This window comes from Paramisgurnus dabryanus, chromosome 16, assembly GCF_030506205.2.
Source record: "Paramisgurnus dabryanus chromosome 16, PD_genome_1.1, whole genome shotgun sequence".
Classification (NCBI taxonomy): Eukaryota; Metazoa; Chordata; class Actinopteri; order Cypriniformes; family Cobitidae; genus Paramisgurnus; species Paramisgurnus dabryanus.
In genome coordinates, this window is record NC_133352.1 from 6,906,361 (window position 1) to 6,928,916 (window position 22,556).

At 35.8% G+C, this 22,556-nt stretch overlaps 1 protein-coding gene across 9 annotated transcripts in view; it reads right to left on the reverse strand.

Moving 5' to 3' along the window:
- limch1b (LIM and calponin homology domains 1b) overlaps nucleotides 1-22,556 on the reverse strand; it is a 104,710-nt gene that overhangs the window by 8,442 nt on the left and 73,712 nt on the right. For 4 of the 9 annotated variants that reach the window (XM_065268113.2, XM_065268112.2, XM_065268119.2 and 1 more), the window contains 14 exons: nucleotides 20,421-20,762; nucleotides 12,094-12,129; nucleotides 11,230-11,353; nucleotides 10,996-11,150; nucleotides 10,435-10,837; nucleotides 7,098-7,286; nucleotides 6,869-6,953; nucleotides 6,633-6,736; nucleotides 6,412-6,517; nucleotides 5,825-5,850; nucleotides 4,780-4,893; nucleotides 1,808-1,900; nucleotides 1,349-1,497; nucleotides 759-853 (listed from right to left, as the gene is read on the reverse strand). In XM_065268113.2, coding sequence (XP_065124185.1) covers nucleotides 759-853; nucleotides 1,349-1,497; nucleotides 1,808-1,900; nucleotides 4,780-4,893; nucleotides 5,825-5,850; nucleotides 6,412-6,517; nucleotides 6,633-6,736; nucleotides 6,869-6,953; nucleotides 7,098-7,286; nucleotides 10,435-10,837; nucleotides 10,996-11,150; nucleotides 11,230-11,353; nucleotides 12,094-12,129; nucleotides 20,421-20,762 — 2,021 coding nt within the window. The remainder of the gene's footprint in view (nucleotides 1-758; nucleotides 854-1,348; nucleotides 1,498-1,807; nucleotides 1,901-4,779; nucleotides 4,894-5,824; nucleotides 5,851-6,411; nucleotides 6,518-6,632; nucleotides 6,737-6,868; nucleotides 6,954-7,097; nucleotides 7,287-10,434; nucleotides 10,838-10,995; nucleotides 11,151-11,229; nucleotides 11,354-12,093; nucleotides 12,130-20,420; nucleotides 20,763-22,556) is intronic. The other 5 variants (XR_010532421.2, XR_010532420.2, XM_065268115.2 and 2 more) reach the window with 4 other exon arrangements.

Sequence of the window (22,556 nt, forward strand, 5' to 3'; positions counted from 1 at the left end):
GAAAGGTTTAATTTATCAACTATTATCGATCGTCAGCGAGAAACTGTGTGCAGCACAGCTTGACGTGCACAACAATCGAGATATCATGGAAGGAAATTTCATTGTTCACAGTTAATGGTGGAGGACGCGTGGGCAAACATTCTTTGGTGACGTTCCTGATTAACCAGAAAAAAAAGGTAGGAAGATTTAATTAACATATGGTTATGGCCGTCTGGTGGAAGAGTTTGAGAGGAGAGAGGGGCGTTCCTCCACATAGACGTGAGTGGAAAGACACCGTAAGGATAGTGTTCAACTAGCTCTGGCCCGATTTACTTTACATAATCTGCAGAAGTCGTTCATAGCCATGTTAACTTCGGTATTTCGCTCGATGGGTTTGTTTTCACATCATGCGTGTGTTTTACAGCAGAAATTTGATGCGGCTGAGCTGGCGCATAACGCACATCATATCCAAACGTTATGTGATTGGCTTACGTTTAGACCAATGATTTTAAACTTCAGACAAGCCCCTCCCATGAGAAGGAAAACGATTGTCAATTATGCCCAGCCAGACTCTGTCTATGAAGCGAAGCAAAATAGCAGAGGATGGTTCTACCAGGCTAGTGCATTACCACCTTGGTGTGCATTATTTTCTTATAATTCAATGGCCCGTCGTCAATTATTCCTTACAAATTAAATTATAAAAAAGCATTAAACTCCTTTAAAAGATATAATAAGTATAATGTAAACAATTATTTGAATGAATATTAGACAAGACTCACCCTGACTAGACTGTGGTGTAACCTGTTTTTCTTGGCTCTGGCCTTCTGGTCCTTTCTGGCCATAGGACCCAGTCCCACAGTGTTGAGATGAAGAACTGATATGTACAATAGTAAATAAGCAAATGATCAAAATCTCAAGACATCAGAAAACAATATGTTTACAGTATGTTATACAGGGAAATATAACAACACTTTCGAGTTTATAAAGGATTAAACGCTAAAGGATATTCACCCTAAAGCAACCTATATGCTGTTAAACATTAAAGGATCTCACTTCCACACAGTGACAGCTTACAGTGACCTGTCGAGCTCCAAACAACATCAGTAAACACATTAATATAGATTATGTGACTTTTATCATTCCAAGCCTTCTAAAGTCATGTGACATCTGAAGAACAGCATTACTGGATCCATCCACGTCTCATTCTTCTTTCAACAACCATGTCTGGGGTTTTTTGGAGCTCAACAGACTGGGTCACTATAAACTTGATGTATGGCAGTATTCAAATGCAAATAAAGCTATAGCACAAGTGTTGTCAGCTACAAGTTATGACATTTTTGGATGAAACCCTTAAACTTTGTTCCCAGACCTTACTGTCATCTGTACTGTGGTTTGTCTTTGGACTGAATCAGCGCTGCTGTTATTGTGTAAAGTGCTGTGGGTGATCGGGACGGCTGAAGGAGTGATCGGTCCATGAGGGGTCAGCGGGGTCACAGTCTCTTCCAGAATTTTCCGCTCCTGCAATGACATAAAACAACATTTACTGGCAGAAATGAATTAGCTTATTACACCTTTGGTGCCTAAGGACCAAACTTGAAAATAAGTTAATAAATAAAAAAAATAAAAAAATGAATTAGCCTATAAATAACCTTAAATATTAATCAATTTGTTCAATTTAAATCATGATATCATCAGTCCATTTATTCTCTATAAATCGGAAATTTGTGTCTAGCCTGATGCAATATAAAAACATAAAGGGTAACGCAAAACTACACAATAAAAATCCCCCCATATCTACAGTATTAGCATTAGTGAAAGATAACTGCACCTCCTCATGATACCGCCTCTCTTCCTCTTCCACCTCCTTCTGTGCCAGCTCCCATTCATGCTTCAACTTTAACTGTTCACGACGATATTTCTCCTGTTTTTACACACACATGCATATCAATCATTCAGTGGATGTTCGGAAACGATTTAAATGCTTTATCTCATCCTCTTTGCAATTCATCTGCTCCTGATATCCAGAAAATGGTTGTAATCTGAGTGAGATGTGATCAAAAGTTATTTAAGGGTTAAAGAAAGAAGACAGCACATAGATAGCAAGAAAAAAGCACAGTAACATTTTAAAGGCAAAATCATAAAGCTTGCAGTAAAAATTTTAAAGACCTGCATCAGTTTTGAAGTTAACACGACTCAATAACTTTTGAAGAGATGAGATCCTGTACATATATGTACATGATTTTGCCTTTAAAAAGCACCGCTGGTGAAAAGCTTTTGTCTCAATAGACAAATACTTTCCCTTTACACACAAATGCAGGGGCGTCTCACATTAGGCAGGGATTTATGCGCAGTGCTGGATGTAAGCTTTGTATTCTGCTTTTCAAGCTCAGAGTAAAGAACCAAAACCTTACAGTGCTCGTCTACAAGATCTCCTGTGAATTTTTGCTCCGAAATTGTGCAAACTCTGATTCATGGTCACCTCTTTGAAGCAAAGATAGTTTTATGATTTATTAATGACAGCTTTAGTCTTCATACTTATTGTGCACGACTAGAAACAAAAAAGGCAAAAGCCAAGTGTGGGTTATGATAGCTGAAACATGCATCTAATCCATTCTGAAATCTTTTTTAATGATACGAGATAAAAGAATGCAAACTTAAGATTGAATCGGTATTAATTAAAAAATGTCCAATCTGTTTATGTTTAATACATTTTGTGTATTTAGCTTTAAAAGCAAACTTCTTTACTTTACAGTGTCTTTGTTTATACCTCTTACTTACTGTAGTTATTACATCTAATTATGCATAATTGCATACCAAAAAATAACCCTAAACCAAGTACATGTTGTTAATTATTGTTACTCAGTACTTATTATGGTAACACTTTACAATAAGCTTTTATTTGTTACAATTAGTTAACACATTAGCTCAAATTAAACTAACAATAAACAATACTTCTATAGCATTTGTTAATCTTAGTTTATGTTATTTTTCGCCATTTACTAATACATTATTTAAAATTAATTAATTAATTGAACATTAGTTATACCACAGGTCTGTTGAATGCTTTATTCTGATTGGCTAAGAAATGTACCATGGGTGTTGTTTATTTTCCATAACCACAAACCTAACCTTTAAAATGTCTTAAAAATAGGCACCAATGCAATGTTTGTATTAACCATGGTATAAGTGGAATAATTGACTCCGGTCCTTTGAATTATTTGAAAATAATGCACACCCGCGTTGTAACGGCACAATGCGGCCGTTGTGTGCATTATTTTTCTTATAATCAACGGCCTGTCGTCAATTATTCCTTACTTAATAAACCATGAAAAACATGAATAACTGCAAAAAATGACTTTCATACTTAGTATTTGTGTCTTGTTTTCAGCAGAAATATCTAAAAATTCTTAAATTAAGATGCTTTTTCTTGATGAGCAAAATGACCTAAGAAAATCTAGTTTTAAGACAAAAATATACAATTTAAGTGAAATTGTCCTTAAAACAAGCAAATTTAACTGCCAATGGGGTGAGAAAAAAAATTGTGAAATAAGATTTATTTTTTCTTAAACACTTAATTCAAGTAAAATTTTCTCACCCAATTGGCAGATAATTTTGCTTTTTAAGCACAAATTTTTTTTGTCTAAGAACGAGTATTATTTTCTTAGGTCATTTTGCTCATCAAGAAAATACATCTTGATTTAAGAATTTTTAGATATTTCTACTGAAAACAAGACAAAAATACTAAGTAAGAAAGTCATTTTTTGCATTTTGTGTGTATTGATATTAACTAAGATTAAGAAGAATTAATACATGTTGAAAAACTTGTTCATATGTTAGTCAATGCATTTACTAATGTTTACTACAGTAATACAACCTTATTGTAAAGTTTTACCACCTATTATTTATACCTAAATGCAAAATTACACTGCAACAGTGACACTGTAAAGTAAAGTGTAATCTAATACTTACACATGCAACCTAAGAAACCTAAAGGTGCCAAAGAATGCATTGATACAATGTTTTACATTATTCTCTGATATCTACATAGAAGGTTTGTGGCTTTACTAAGTGCAAAAATTATCCAATTTGAGACAATTTTACATGGCTACGTACAAGGCCTAGGATTTATCCCCATAATTAAATGCTCTATTATAACCTTATTGGAAAGGGTCATGAATAATAAAGTTGAGCTCTGCTCTGAGCGGCTCATTTTAGTAGCTCTATGTGTGTGTAAACAGACCTTATGTTTTTAGCCTGTATTAGATGAAGATACAGATCTTGAGGAATAATCAATTGTTTGGAGATTGTTCATAGACGTTTCTGAGTGGTAAGTTTTTGCTTTTTTCAGTATGGACCTGCAAAACCTCAATAGTAGACCTTCAGCCTAAACGCTAGCATATAGCATTAACTAGCATGTAGCGCTAACTCAGCAATCACAAATTTGTTTTTTAGCATTGTAACATTTTACTTAATTTAATGTGTAATTTAATGTTGGGGTGTACATCATGAAAGTAACATCACAGTTGACGTTATGTTGAGATTGCTGTGTTTTTCAGCTGTCTTTAACATGCACAAGGTTTACATAAGAAGGAGGAAACAATTGTGTGCTCATAATATGTCATTACCATGTACACAACTCTTATTATTCATCTATTCCTAGATAAAATAAAGTTTTACATTCTAGGGCACCTTTAAGTACGAATCTTGACAGTGCTCATATTCTGGTTAGTCGGATTGAATTATGAATTCTGAGTATCGTGAAGCTCATCCAGGACTCAGTGTCAGCTCAGGCCGTTGTACCTGAAGCATTCGTTCCTGCTCTTCCTGCCACTTCTTCTGACGTTTACGCTCTTCCTCAGGGCTCCAAGAAATGTGTTCAACGCGTTTCATCAGATTCAGCACCATGGGAGGAACCTAACCGCACCGACCGCAACATTAGACACGTACGCCGAATCACACATACAGTAATGGTCGAGGAAGGGAATGAAAGAGAGATAGTTGGTCTATTATCCCTGAGGTAGTCATGTTGTACCAATTCTACTAGAGAGACACAGAGGACATGATGGATGAGAGAAGTGGAGGTAGAATGAAGAAGATCTGCTGCCGTTCCTTCTGGTCTCAAACATTATTCACTTCGACAGGACTTCACACAACACAGATGGGGCACTTTTACACTGGCTTTGGTAATGGTATTATTCTCACTTGTTTAATAAACAACAATTTTGAAAAAACTAAACAGCTCCACCATCCAACACTACATTTGCACTATTTCTGACAAAATTGTGGTGCTTGCAAAAGTTGCTGTCATAAAAATTTGGGAATCATGGATAATTGGACACTTCACTGGGAATTTGTCAATAAAGTAGTTTTAAGAAATTATGTTTAATTAAATGCATCGACAGAAACACATACAGTACTGCAGTGGTTCTCAAACTGGGGTCCGGGGGGGGGGGGGGGGGGCAATTTTATGACATTTTATAAAATACATTAATTTATCATGAATTCTGTGAAATTAAACCTAAAAGAAATTAGGCAGCACTACTTTGTATAATTTAATGTTTTGTTTAATTAAAATGTGAAGTTTTAAACTGTTTTTTGTCATACATTTTCTTTGGGGGGCCACGAAGGAATGCACCGTACACAAAGGGGGCCGCACGCTGAAAAAGTTTGAGAACCACTGCTTACTGAACCTGCAGTATCCGCAAGCAACACACCCAACTCTACATATTTTGTTTTGATATCAATTTAATTTAATTTAAAACCAGATGAGAAATGGCAAGAAACCCATCAACCAAAGTCTGAATGAGGAAAGAGGAGAGTTGGATGCATGTATTGTAATACTTACATTGCCATCAGATTGCTCGGCCATTTCTGTAATAACAAAACAAGGAAAGTTATAACAAGCACTTGTATAACAATGTGTTTTTTATTGATTAACAAATGACTGGCAAACAGCAACAGTGGATATAGTTTCAAACAGAAAAAGGTTAAAGTCTCATTTAAAATGCATCTTTGGGCTTCATAACAACATATGTAAAAGTTTTACCTGTCTACACCCTTGCGTTATTTAAATGGATCTATGATTATGCAAAGTAGTCATATTTCTACTAAATTGCTTAGCTCGGACCATAGATATATACGTAAATAGATGCCATGGCTTGCCACAAAAGCATTTCAAGATAGAAAATACATCACAGGTAAAAATTTGATTCTGTCATGAACTTTAGTTGGAATGAAAGCTGAAGCTGGACATTCATGTTTCACAAAATCAGTTTAATATTGGACAATACTGGATGTTTATTTGCTTCCTTAGAAATGGAGTCATGGAGCTGGGCACACAACATTATTACCACGATAATTTACCAGAATTATGTTCATGAATGTGAGGCTTTAAATTATTGGGAGACTTTATGAGAATTAAATTTGACTGGCCTGTATTTGGAGTTTGGCACACTGATGCGGTTCCGTTTGATTCTGGGATGGATAAATCTGACCGATTTGCTGGTTTAGGTGGAGACTCCATTGCTAGTTTTTGGACCTACAATCAAACCCATAGTCAAGTTCAAATACTGTACATACAAATGCATTAAAGATTCAACTTCTCATTCTCTAACTGTAAGCTCAAATGAAACACAGTTCACATATAAACTAACCTGTGCAGCAGAGGCATCGGTCTGAATCACATTAGACTCACACTGATTCACATCAGATGCATCTGTGCTCATAGACGTGTGATCTTCAGTGGACTTCCCTTTATCTACACAGAGAACATTTAGGTTGTGGGTTGATGAAATTTAATCCAATGCTCAAACAATCATTTGCAACTTTGACAACTGATATATTTAGTCACAAATAAAATAGCAGACCTAAAAAATCAAAGCTGACTAACCTGCTACATTCTCCTCTGTTTTTGGTTCAGACACTTTTGGGGATGTAGAGGTGGCACCGGCCTGCGGCATCATCTCTTGTTTAATCTGCAAAAAAATTACCAGACTCTTAGATTGTTTATGAACTCTCCATTAGTTTTTACATCTATGACTTTTTCTCTTTTGCGTGAGACCTGTGGGCATCTACACCAGTGGATTTCTCTGGATTTGTAGGTCGGTTCCTGTGCTCACCTCTGTCATCTTATGAGTGTCCGTGGATGAGACTTCTGACACGTCAGTCTGTCTGATCTCTGTGGGCTGAGATGGAGATGGGAAGAACTGCAGAGAATCTTCTTCTCTATGTCTGTCTGATCCTTCCCTATCCTCTTCTTCAATGCTGTGGACGTCATCATCTCTCTCTCCATTCACTACTTCATCCACCTGACAGAGAGACAGATTTAACGACATGAATGACATCAAAGCTTAATTGTGACCTTGAGATTTAGACATCACCTGAAAATAAATAACCAAGCTTTCCATTGATGCTTTTCACAAATAAGCTTTCTGAATAAATACGTTTTTTTCTTTAAAAGTGTGCAAATTAAGTCCTTAGCACTGCAATAATAAAGTTTTTAATACTTATGCTAGGACATTTTCAAAATATCTTCATGGAACATAAACTTTACATAATCCCAGACAAATTCACAAATATTAAAATTTTGTATAAAACAAAAAGGGTTTGTGTGAGGTTTTAGGTATTAAGGTATAACTAACTAAGCGTAAAACCAGAAGTCAGTGGTAGCCCCCAAACAGCAAGACATGATTGTTTTTTTGTGTGTGAGCCAGAATGTTTCAGATATGTTCAGAAAGGAGGCCATTCAGACACTTACTGTCAATATAAAACACTAGACACCATTCAACACACTCCTACTTTAACAAACAATCCTCATTCCAGCCACCAGAGAGCAACATCTGCTCTTACTGATGCTGTCTGAGGCACCCAGTACTGGCTTCATTCATAAAGAAGTACATTATGAAGTACACAGCTATTCAGTGTGGGTAGTATGGTGTAGAAGTTAAGAGTCAGGGAACTCTGCTTCATGATTCTGAAAACTCCAATAGACTTAAAGCTTGTTTCATTCTGGTATCAATTTAGTCACAGACGTTTCTCCTTTAAAAGAAACAAATACGACAAGAATTTTTTTAAACCTATGTCAAAGCAAAGCCCCAAAAAAATCATTTTGGATAAATTTCATGACAAATGAGTTCCCATTAAAGGGACAGTTCACCCAAAAATGAAAATAGTGTTATCACTAACTCATTCTCTTTTTGTTACAAACCTGTATACATTTCGTTGAACACAAAGGAAGATGTTTTGAGGAATGTTGTAACCAAACCGATCATGCGCCCCTGGTCTCTTTGGTTATTAACATTTTTCAAAATATCTTAATTTGTGTTCAGCAGAACAAAGAAATGTATACAGGTTTGTAACAACACAAGAGTGAGAAAATGATGAAAGGAATATCATTTTGGGTGAACTATCCCTTTGAAGAAATGTATTTTCTATATGAAATGCCCTTGAGCTTTAATCCTAAATCATATAGGGGTGGTTTCCCCGACAGGGATTAATTTAAGCCAGGACTAGGCCTTAGTTTAATTTGGAAATATAACTAGTTTTAACGAACATGCCTTACTAAATACATTACTTGTGTGCATTTTGAGGCAAAACAAAGGGCACTGATGTTCTTTAAGATGTCAATGCAAGTTGTTTTCAGTTTGGACAGCTCTTACATTTTTTTTAGTCTAGGACTAGACTGTCCGGGAAACCACCCCATAACGTTTGGGGCACAGGCATGGTTACAACTTAAATGTAAAAATCCTTTTAATTTAATTTCAAACTATAGACATATATCATCTTTTAATGAGAAATTTTAGAGGCTGTTCACACATGGTATTAACTCTTTCCCCAACAACCTTTTTTAAAAAGTTGCCCACAAGCATTTTTTTTTTCAATTTTCACAAAATGCTCTCCAGGAAAATGTACTTCTATAAATATATAAGCATACAAATATATCAAATGAAAGACCATCTGCTTTCAAAAAAATAAAAAAGTTTTTTTTTATTTGTTCTCTTTTTGTAATCTCTCAAATATGGGTAGGTTTTTTTAAAATACCAAATTTTGAGGAAAATGCTGAAATAATTGCACTTTTGTAAAGGACATTAGTTAGAGATCAGATTCCGAACTATTATTAATTACAAAACATACACAGATGCTGCGTCCGAAACTGCCTACTTCATACTATATAGTACGCAAAATGCAGTAGGTGAGGCGAGTAGTATGTCCGAATACATAGTATTCGAAAAACAGTATGCGAAAAGTACCCGGATGACCTACTACTTCCGGTTAGATTTTGCAGTGTGCATACGATCGACACTTCACTATCCCATGATGCCCTGGCAGAGGAGTTATCCAACGAAGAAGAAGATCATGCGGCTGTTTTCGCGCTGGAATGACATGACGTGATGACGACGTATGTCACGTGATGTAGCAACATGGCGGATGTAGTACGTCCGAATCTCATTCATACTACCAGGATTCATACTATACAGTACCTACTGTTTTAACGGCAAGTAAGTAGGTAATTCATCTTATTCAGTACCTACTACACAGTATGCGGTTTCGGACGCAGCCAGAGTTTACGATGTTGCTAAATTAGTTGATGCTTCAGATTTTTATTATTGGGTAAGAGCACCACCTAGTGGATAATAGCGGAATTACAGATTACCATAAAAACTCATCAGGGAAGCGTCATTAGCAGGGAAACGTGTTCTCTAAACTGACGAGATAACTCAGATAACTCGTCAATGGTGGGGAAAGAGTTAAGATGCATTTTGGTCAATCGAATCACAATTGAACGACGCTAAATACAGGTGTAAAACATTTTGAGCTCTTCCACCTTTTTTTTTTTACATTTAAAGGTAGTCGAAAATACATTTGACCAGATTGCTTTTGTGGTGCAGACGAGCATGTGGTCGAATGTGTTCGAGTAGCCTCAAAAGACTGCATACTCTCCGCCTCTTAATCTAATCGGATCTACGGAGCACAATGTTTTTACATCAAACATGACATCTAGGGCAAACAAACAGTGTTCAGCGCCATCTTTAGGCTTGCATTGATAAAACTGAAGCGACTGCTCTCTTATATGCCTCTTATATCTTTGTTTCATTTTGCTAGCGTGTGAATGTTCGTGTGAACGTTCAAATATCAGAGAAAGCTCTTACAAATACACGTACAAAACACTGTGCAGCATGTTTACTTACAACAAAAGCAGACATAATATTAGTTTGCGTCCATTTAAACCCGTCATTACTCCCGCTCATGTTTAAATGACAGCGGAGAGACTCGCCCACAGTCTCCACGGACCAACCGCTCAAAGTAAACAGGACAGAAGTGTGCAAAAGAGACAGATACGATGTACACATAAATGTGTCTCTCTCGTCCACTTGTGATCTGATCAACCAAAACGCATCTTAATACCAGGTATAAACAGCTCCTAGTGATAAATGTCAATTCCATAACTGTAAGTACCTTTGCTGTCCTCAACCCAGCTCTTCCGCTTTGTCTGTAAGGTTTTGAAGCCAGCGAACGAGCAGGACCCAAAATGTTCTCAGCATCTCCCTTGATTCCCTGCTCCACCGTGAAACCCGTCACTCGCGCCTCCACCGTGGACGTGAACTTGGGTGTGGGGAGAGACTGTTGTCGCAGGTACTGCATTGGGTTGGAGGTGGAGATGTCCAGGGAGACAGGTGGGGATGAGTGGCGGGTGGGGTCGGCCGATACGCTCCGTTCCAACAGCTTAGGGAGTTTGAGGCGCTCGAGAATGGCCTCACTGATGGTGAAGCGCTGGGCGTACTTCTGCAGCACGGCAGACGCCTCCTCGGGCGTGCGGGCATTCCGGTACGCTTCATGCAGCTCTTGCTCGCGACGCTCCCTAATGGAGGAACGGAAAGACAATGAAACTAGACACATTATTGTTGCCTCAAGGTAATAATAACAACAAAAAGTTATTTTTTTTTACTATTTAATGGCACAAGACTCTACAAAAGCAAAAGTGTAAATGATGTCAAAAGGAGTGAGATATAGACATACTTCTCCTCCACTATCTCTCGGTACGTCTTGATGCTTTTCCTTCTCTGTGAGCATTCGTCTCCACTCATCATCCTCTCCATCATCTTCCTCTCCTCCTCTTTCTTTATCAGATCCTGAGACACGCTTCTCCTGCGGCTCTTCCAGCGGGCCAGATCCTGACACACAAACACACCATCACTATACAATATCTTTATCTGCTGCACGCAAAACATGCCAACGATCTAAAGCACTTACGTCCTGCCAATAATCTTCATCCTCTTTCAACTTGTTGTACTGGTTGTGCATGAGCTCATGCCGAACTTGACTATGGGGTGATAATGAATCTTCCTCACTTCTCATGTCAATCATACTCACACTCCTGTGAGACAGCAAACGTTCACTGAGTTACTGTTGGCATCAATGAATCTTTTAATAAAATGTATTCCCTGTTGGTTAGCCATAGTGGACTCTGGAAAAGCAAGGGAATTTATTAAATAAGCAACCAGTTAATAAGCACCGCTTACGAGTCATAGTGGGCATTTACAATCTGTGCCAGTTGTAAGCCATGCATCCAAAGCAAGAGACCCAAAGAATTAAAAAAGAAGAGTAAATGTATGAGAAAAGAGATTTTGAGACAACCATAAAATTGAGACTTACAGACAGCAAAACACACCTATAATTTCTATTTCACCATAAAAGCAGAAACCAAGGATAATGTAGACATTATGCAAATGGCAGGTTACGCTATAGAGAGGGATGTTACGCTTTTCTCTGGAATCAAACATTGTAAACATTTGGGAACGCCGAAGATCATTCTAGCCAAACCAGGACCTTTTAATTTCATGAGTGTAAGTTCCAGATTGACCTTAATGACCCTTTCATATAACACTGTGCAATTTTAGATATTTTAATTTAAGTATCTATTGTGCCTTTAAACATAGGTTGTTAAAAAAATTAGGTTACATTGTGTTAGCAACCCACTGAACACGTTTCTTCATTTTGCACCAGAGCAGCATGCTGCATACACAGCTAAACGCATGCAGACCTTCAGCGCTGTGAGGGTGTAAATGCATTCACACAAGCGTGTTTCATAAAGCATCAGCAATCAGAAAGACTTACTCAGTATCATCAAACACACTAGATGTGTGCCTGAATCTACAACAGACAAGACAAAAGAACACAAAGACAATGAGATATGAGGACTGAGAGTTCAAGAATAATAAAAGAAAACTTAATGACACCATAAATATTACAGGTTAATGTATGCACAGATTATGGGTCAAATTTACAATAAATAACACAATACATGTCAAAGGATTTTATAAATTAAAGCAAAATATACTTGCTACCAAAACCAGAGCGTTTTTCTACTAGGTAATCTGAAGTTATTTAAAAATAGAAACATGAGAAATAATACACCTGATATAATAATAGTTAAACAATAATATTAAAAATCAGAAAGGTCTGAGAAAAAGTATCTTTCAGCTGATTTGCAATAGCAAGGAAATTTAATATACTGTATGTTTATTTTGCCATTTCTGCATTTTGTGTGCAGTCTCTATAGGAAGCCACAGGGTTTATACAAAAATGTTAAAGTACTGATTCATAAATAAAATTAGTCACTCTGAAAATAAATTCAATAGAAAGAGAAGAAATACAATAAAGATATCAAACACTACCACTGACCTTGAAAGTGGGTAACACTTTATTTCGATAGTCCACTTTAGACATTTTACTAATTATAAGTAACTTTGCAACTACATATCAACTACCAATCTTTAGAGTATTAGTAGACTGTCTGCTTAATATCTACTAACACTTTATTGCGATGATATCTCAACAGACACTCAACTGCCTATAAGTATCTTTGCAGGTGCATGTCAACTTATTCCACTAACCTAAACCTTTTCCCTAACCCCAACCCTTACAGTCTACTAATACACTAATGACAGTTAGTTGACGTATAGTTGCAAATTATTGAAAGTTAGTTGACATGTAGTTGCAAAGTTATTTATAGTTAGTAAAATGTCTAAAGTGGACTATCAAAATAAAGTGTAACCTGAAAGTGTTTTAAATTATTTAGTATGAATTTTTAATAAATATTTTAATAATTTGTAAACACACTTGTCAATTTTTAACTATTTCAGATTTTGTTAAAGACTAAATTCGACGTTATTATTTCCAAAAGAACCATTATTATTTCTTTCTGACATTTTTTGGAGAATCTATTGACAGAAATGCTATATTGCTATATAACTATATTATCAGTGGTGTATAAAGATCTTGCATAATGAAACGTTATGTTTTATTACCCTTAAAATGAGACGTTTTTATATACAGATGGTCTCCTTCCATTTCGCTTGGACATATTTCTATACTTTAACTCGCCCCAAACAGCTGTATGCCCGTCTAAGTTTTGAGGATCGCTCTGCACCTAAACCTTATTAAAAGTCCTTTACAAAAATTGAATTATCTCAGCTTTTTGCTCAAAACTACCCATATTTGAGAGGTGATAAAAGAGAATGAAGATAGAATGAAACTGTTTTTGTTTTGTTTGAAAGCAGAGGGTCTGTTCTTTCATTTGATATATTGTATGTTTATATCTTTTAAGAAGAACATTTTCTTGAAGGCATTAAACTTTTGTGAAAATAATGAAAAATGTTGGCACTGGCTGGCAACTTTTTAAAAACGCTGGCAGCCAGGGAAGAGTTAAAAAAATATTCTTGCACTTAAACGTTTAGGATTAATCAACATGAACTGAGGTGTGAGGAGTGATTTACTTTATAAAAATAAAGTTGAAATAAATTGTAAATTTAACATGATTAAAAACAAAGGATTTTTTACAGTGTACAGTAGCCCTAAACAAAGTGCTCTACAGATTAAACTGCAATTCATCGACTGGCCACTTGAGGCTTGCTCCAAAAAGGAGTCAATTGTGACCTCCATGTTAAAATGTCCAACTTTACAGCAGAAAATAATATATTTACAGCCTGATACAAAAAGTGTTTTGGTATATAAATCAAAATTTCCCTTATGACAACTGTAATTTTTTTGTAACTCATCCGTTTAAATTATATTAAGCCTTAAAGTTCTGCATAATAAAAGGCATGGCCACTTGAGTGACGGGTGAACTGCCACTGCTGTCACTAGAATCGAGCTAGGCGGGCATTTTTTCAGCAACCAGCCCACCTCAGCTTCACCCACGTCCTGCTTCTTTACCCATTTTTGATTATCTGCGAGAGATGCATGGTGGTGCACGGCCAAGATGCCGACAGCAAGCACCACCTACATTAAGCTTAAAAAAATATTCACAAACCAATGGGTGATGTCACGGACACTACGCCCAAGTTTTTTAAGTTTATGGTTTCACCACTATGTTGACTCAGACAACAACATGTGTGTCCTGTGGCAGCTACTTTTGCTTCTCCCTGCGTCCGAAACAACACATCCTCATCCCATGGCGTCAATATTTGACGCCACTTGACCATGCGTCAATATGTTACGCGGAGGGTATACCCTTCGCGTCATTTTTTGACGAACTGGGGACTTCAATACTATTAGGTACGCGAAATTAAACAGTTGTCGCCTGACATTGGGGTTAGGGATAGGTTTGGGTAGGGATGTCAGTATGTAAATCTAACCGTAAACCGACGCGAAAATGGTAAGAAAATGGTACGAAAATAGGAAAGAGAATGCAACGGACTCAATAGTATTGAAGTCCCCAGTTCGTCAAAAAATGACGCGAAGGGTATACCCTCCGCGTAACATATTGACGCATGGTCAAGTGGCGTCAAATATTGACGCCATGGGGTGAGGATGGGCTGGTCCGAAAGGGAGTGTTGAGCGGTGGAGTTGTTGCTTGCAAATCACAATCTCACCGATAGATGTCTAAAACCTATACACAGCACCTTTAATTAAAAAAACATACTGTACTTTAAAATATGTATTAAAAAAGTTGATAATACATCAGGAGCCTTAAATGCAAAGGAAGCCAAAGAAAGCCAGTGACAGATTTAGCTTTTTGGATGGATTTAATGTTGAGAGATGTGTGTCAATGTGACCTACAGTCTAACCACATGAAACACACATCCAGTAAAATACAGACCACCCAAAACAAAAACCAATTGAAGTTTTTCTCATAAATGCAAATATGACTGTATGTCCATCCAGCAGAAGAGACCAAAGGAAACATAACTTAAGCTCACAAGTAAAACAAGAGCTACTGTTGGACCACATCTGTATTTGTGAAGAGATATTATTGGTTTTTCAAGGCTGTTATATAACCTAATTCAGCACATTTCACATCTAAAGAAGCCAACATTTCCACAAGTACGGCTTTCTGAATGTCGGAATTTTCAACTTGTGGCAGCGAATAAACCACGACACAACACCTGACACAGACTTTACAGTAACACAGATAGTAAAGTCAACATAAAATTAGATTTGCAATCTATTTGTTATGAGGTCCCCTGAATAGGATAGTCATCAAAAGATACAAGGCCAAGTAAAAACAAAGAAAAAAATGGTACATTTTGACTTTAACACCGTTATCTTACCAGGCACAATTCAAGATTTTCTGTCTGAACCGGCCAGAACCATGCAAAGAGACTAGCAAAATCTAATATATTTGATCAATGATTAGTTTCTATTTCTGTTCTGTATAGTACTGGATAGCTACACCCATAGTGAAACCTTACTGGTCCAAAATCCTTCTGCAAACAACTTTATAATAAACTTCAAATTATTGCCTGTGTTTGTGTCATGTCACGCAACAATTCATATTTGGTAACAAATTACCCATCAACAATACAGAAATTATATCTTGTATTATTTGGACAGATAATTTAATACACCAACTTTTAAATCAAAATATAGTTTAGTTTGAGAAACTAAATGCATAAATAAAAGAAGAAGTGAGACTTTACGACATGTCATTGCTTGTCTCTAGTTGGTTTGTATTACACAGAATTTTTCCTTAGGCAAAAATTGATGTCATTTTTGTCATATGTTTTCCTTCTCATGTTACAGTCACATAATAATTACAGCTTTAATGCTTTCCACAAACATCTAAAATGTCCTTCCAACTCATATCTCAGAAATTCATCTCTGTACAAATAACAACAAAGTAAAGCATGTGTTGACTCGTGCTTTGTGACTGTGAACAAAACCCTGCACGTATAATAAACTCTGCTTGTTTTATTTTGAGTATGATTTCTTGTCTTTTCATTAAAAGCACTTCAAAGTTGCCATAAAGAAGCAAACTGCTGCACGTCGCTTCAATGCATTTAAATTTTATAAAGCAAAGCTTCAAGCTACAGCTTCAACTTTGAACCACAACCAATGATGACTTCATCACACTGTGCACAAGAATTAAAACTGTGCATATGCAGACTACAGACACTAAAACATTCAGAAAATAACCTATGCTTATAATCTGTTGACAGATCTGAAGGTGTGTAAAAGGAAGTTGATTCATAAATTTTTCTTACAACATGCAAAAACAATATTACACACACATAAACAAATACATAATCTTTGGTCCCTGTGCATATCCAACAGGGCCTAGGTTTAAGACTCAAGTGTGTTAACTTTTTCTACTTACGATAGAGCATGCAAAGTTGTTAAAACAAATCTAATAAAAGTCAGTTCACAGATTAAAGTACAGAAACAATCTTTCTAAAGGATGTTTTCTCAGTTCCAGTTCACACATATGAAATCTCTAATTCATCGACTAATGTGAAGTGGGTGTGTGAGAATTGTGTTGTTGCTAAAATATTTCCTCTTCATTTTTATAGCTGAGAAAGAAAAATGTTATCCTTCACCACATCCATCATGCTTCTGGCTAATGTGTACACAATTCACAATTGTTCATTGTTTCAAAGCAGCTTCACATGAAATAGAAACAAAGAAAAGAACAACAAAAGCATGGCAGTTTTTAAATATGAAGTACATGAAGTTAGTTACAGAGTTATTCAAATGTATTTCCTTATTTAAATAATATAATAAGTAGTACTCCAATCATAACTATATTATGAACATAGTCGAGGATGGAGTACACAGAGGGATTCAAATTTATTTCCTTATTTGAATGTAATAAGTACTCCAATTTCAAACTACACCTTTCAACTTATCTTTAATGCCATATGGCTAAGGGCACTGGCACCATCACATGCCAACTAGCAGGATGCCAACACAAACATACACATCCCTGACAAAGCCACATCCAGATAATCAAATATAATGCATATCTTTCATTCAAACCTCAAACTGTTTCCAGGGAATTTGAGTACCCATTTCTGTTGAACACTTCATTTCCTTTACTCTTACATTATGTACATATTTCATTTTCTAAAGAAATCGAGGGTGTGAAACCATGTGATCCTGCATTACACGCCTCACGAGTCACAAAACAAGAAACAACAACTATAGTAAGTCAAATATTAATTGTTAAATATGTTCAATAAGTCCATAATGATTACAAGTCAATGGAATGATGCAAAGATCAATGATCTGTGATTACAGGTAGACATCACATTTAAATGATGTCACAACTGATCAATATACAGTACAGTACAGTATATGTGACCCTGAAATCCAGTCATACTCTTAATAGGATATTTAAAGTTTAATTTCCGTCATTGATTTCAGTCTTTGCACGATCTTACTTAATCAATATTATACATTACAAGGTTATTTTTCACACAGTTATTGTTTACATTGTTTTATTTAGACTTCAGCTGGGTTTTCCCAAATTTCCCTTTTTTCAAATTTTAATCAGATCCTACCACTATTTCATAAAAATTAGATGTGGAGACATTTATATTATGCAGGATTTGTAGCATAATATAAACATATATTTGTATGCATATAAAAGCATAAAACTGGATAAATACATAGCAGATGGATAAAATGACACCCAACAATATTTCAGTACATTTATTTCTGTCTCGAATGCAAAAGTGATATAGAGTCATTGTAGAGAGATAACTCAAGATTAAAGCATTCATTTTAAAACTGTTATGGATTTGGGAAAAACGTCCCAACACCCATGACATTTAATGTGGGGTCATGCTAGATTTGTTTGTGTGTCGCTGTAGTTCTTGTTGGGTAAAGCAGTATGAGATGCATGCCAGGGTTCTGGTAATGCAGGTAAATCTTCAGGTTATGAAATCTGAAGTATGAGGAACAGTTATATTGATTATTGATTATTGAAACAGCATTTGTAATTGTTACTTATTTCATTAACTTGACATTACACGTCTTTATTACGCGGTTTCTGTTATTTTTCACACGTCCTTCGGGGTACTATAGTATGTACTCAATTATTTGTCACAGCACCAAGGCGAGCTCAGTTCAGCCCAGTTCATGGCTTAACACAGGAAACCTGCACATTCCCAGTCTTCCTATGGGTGGGTCGCCTGTTCCTTGTGTGGATGTGTAAGAGGTTATTTTCATAAACATGCCACAATGGGAAAGTACACAGCGCAGCATTTATAGTCTTTTCTCTTTTTTTAAGGTGGCTTGTTAGTGGCTCCAATTTTGACACATATAGGCCTAGGTGATGTTTGATCTTTTCAAATGAAATGCAATTTATCGACTCATTAAACTATCATTGTAAATCAACATGTGAAACACTGACCGCCAATTGTGAATTCCATGTTTAAAACTTTTTGAAGCACATGGTCTCCCACTTCAGTGCCATTTTTTGACATGCAAGTTACTTTCTGTTGTTTGGCTTTTGTGTCAAATAAAGATAAATAAAATAAACTTTGAACTTTAAATAGTTTTTCTGCTAAAATTGATACTTAAAATGTCCATTGCGTCTGTGTATTGACGCCTGTGGTTTCCCATTTGAAGCAATGGCATTCCTAGTTTGTCTATACACAGTAGTGATGCTGAGGGTTATCTTCAACGTGAAAGGCATGAAAATGCTTCGCTTTTTAGATGCCTTGGGCGTGAGAATATAGGTTGAAATACCTTAATTCCCTTTTAAACGTACCTTTAAATAAGATTATGACACATAACTTTACTTGGTTGTTTTACTATAACTTATTATAGTATAGTACCTGTCATTAACCCACACTTGCCTGGAAGTACTAAATACCCATTTATTTGTAAGTACCGTAGTGTTTCTTGTTAGTTACAGTATATATACACTATCTGGTATTACCCAGTACTTATCTAGAGTTACATAATAACTATTTACCAATGGTAAGTACAGTAGTGATACTATTTAATTACCATGTAGATACTCAAAAGTAAGTAGTACTACACATTTGTCTGTAAGTACAACAAGTTTTCCATACAGTATATGTACAAGGTAAGTACATATACTGTAAAATAAAGTGCTACCATAAAAGGTATTATTGTTGGTATTAACAATATTAACTACAATATTATATAGCTATTATTATTAATTACAATATTTTGTATCACAAGTAATAATACTATAAATATTATAAAAATAATTATTATTATTACCTATGATAATTTGTATAACAAGCAATAATACTATAATAAAACTTTTATTATTGTTGGTATTATTAAAAACAAAAACTATAATGTAACTATTATTATTAATAATAATAATTATAATATTTTGTAACACAATTATACAATATCTTGTATTTGTATTTTGTAAGTAATAATAATAAAACATTAATATATTTAGATTATTTTTTGCGTCTTGATAAAAAATCTGGATTCACAATCCATGGATCAATCAATCGTGTCCCTCTTCACTTCTTATAACATAACATTTGTATGTTAACATTGAAACCATGACCTTTTTTCTCAAAACCCTGTTATCCAGATCGTCTGCTAAAGCGCTTTATGAAAAAAGTAAGGACCACCCTGTCTCAGCCAGCTATGTAAATCTGAGCTACCATATTTAATCCTTGGGAGTGTCATTGAATCTCAATCACGTTGACCTACATCACCCCAAAACATTTTAAACAGCAGATGTACTGTGTGTGACAGAATCCCACACTTCTTTGGCTATTGTTCCACCTGCCAGAGCTAAGAGAACGTGCCAAAAACAGCCCATCAGCGCCCCCGCTTTTCCTAAAACAGCAGCTCAAGCTCCCCCGAATGAACCCCTTAAAAATATACAAGCAACAGAACATAAACAAGCTACTGTAGTTTTCCCCCTGATCTTCAGTTCTGATCCCAAACACAATAGACGACAGCAACCACATCCACTCCTGTATGGGACATCAGAGTAAAACTACTGAATGTAATTCACTGAATGAATTTTCTGAGTGAAAGATTTCTTTGGACTGCCAGAGAATTTTATTTTTTTATCAACAATACTAAACGGTTTATCCTAAAATTGTTTTCTGGTCAATATAATGCGAGAAGGACCAAAACTTTTCTTTTTTTGAAGAAGCAGTGGTTATGTGTGATGTTGTTTTGTATGTTGTAATGGTGAAGGGAAAGTCTAGCACCTGGCATCGTTTCCTGCAGTCTGATTATGCAACATCTGTAAATCGCTGTGAAGGAAATCCCATCCATCTCCTTCTGTTTCCTCCTCATCCATCTTCTGACTGTCTGAATGGTTCTGCTCGATTGGTTGGGTTTGTACAGAAGGACTGAAGTGATGGTTGGGAGGACAGGGGGATCTCATCTGAGGCTCACTGAGTTGTGGATTATTAAAATCAAGGTCTTTAGGGGGGAGATCATTTGAAGCTGACAGTCTGAAGTGCTGGTTTACCAGGTAAGTTTCTACTGTGTCTGGATCTACATAATAAACATCAGTTCCTGCTACAACTGACGACAATTCAACTTCACTAAATCACACAACAACAGTGACATAAAATGACAAACATGCATAAACCATGTGAAACACAGATAATGACAGGAAATGAAAGGGTTGAAATATCAATGTTACATCACAACAGAAATGGGAGACAAAAAGACAAAAAAATCATTATTACATCATCTGTTTTCCATCTGGTGATGATATAACATTAGCTTTGTTTAGAAAGGAATACCTGCTACTTACTGTCTAGTATATGTGCTGGATAGGCAACTGAATATTAAATACATAGCAGGATTGTGAAACAGTATGCAATACACTTCAATAATGTTCACAACATTAAGGGCCAAATTTACTAAACGGGGCAAATTAGTGCAAGAGCACAATTACAAAAAAGCGCAGACGGGATTGGTAATATCTGCGGGTTATTCACTAAAAAAGCGCAAACATAGGAACAACAGATGATTTTCATAATGACCAACGCAATCTACAAGAGAAGTGCAATCAGTTTAGGGTCGCAAATTAGCAGAGCTGATGAGGTGCGGGTGATCTACTAACACCTGATGCACTTGAGTTCAGCACCATGGACATTGCAGCGGAAAATTCAGGGTGTGAATTCCCAGCTAACGAAGCCAAACGTTTACAAAGAGTTTTGAAATGTCTGGTATTGTGTGACTTCTCCAAGTGACTCCTATTTTATTTCCTCCAGCAAATAAAAATAAACCATGGCTTGGCAAACAATATTTTTGAATAATATGTCCCTCTGGCATTCCAAATAACATTTTAAAACAATTCTCTGCATTGTATCACACATTCTTTTACGCTTTTACCGCTATTTCCTCGTGTGATATTACGTTTCACTCGGAAATACGTCACAATATGGAAATAAAGTCTATCACAACTTCCTGTTCAAGGGGACTTAAAATTTTTGTAGTCTGATCAAACAATAGGGCAAGAAATAAGATGAAAATGAAAGGTGAAGACGTGTGTATTGCACAGTCAACTCTACAGTTCTTATTATGTTTAGGTAAAGACATAGAAAGATGATTAACATACTTTACTAATTGATCAAATCATGGTTTAAAAATCCATAAAATTAAATCAATTATTTATAACAGATATTAATACAGGTCCTTAGCACACGAATGTAAACCTATACCTGTAAAAGAGACAACAAACACACTCTCTAAAACACACAAAGTACTGAAATAAAGGAGATTATCAATAATTTTCAGTATGATGTTATCAGGTAGTTCAAATAAATTTCTAAATAGATTAAACTACTGTAAGCGGCGTCAACTTACTGTAACTGTGTTCAAACTGATGGGTTGATGGTTGTTCAAGTAAAGGATTCTCACATCTGGTTTTAATTAAGCTTCTCTCTCAAACCACCGCTGTACAAAATATCAACGCCAAAATCTAAGACCGAAGGCCACACTTTCCTTTCCGAAGCTACCAATTAACTTATTACTTGTACAAATGAAGCTTTAGTCTTGTTTTGTGAAGAGACACTGTTATTCTAGCATTATCTGTGTTGTCTAAGATCTTTAGCAGACAGTAAGAGTTTATGTACAGTATGGGGAAAAGACAGATCGGTGCAAAATACTAACCAAAAATCTATTGGCAGCTAAACTGAGGTAAATTAATAAGGAAATGAATCAAAAGGAATTAAGCAAAACCCTGCTTTGCATTTTAGAGGACATCACTAAATGTCACTGTGATAACCCTGCTAATAACTATTCTTTAAAAATGAGCACATAAACTAAATCATAGAAAATATTTTATTTGAATCTAGCTAAAAAATTCAAGACCTACTGACACAAAA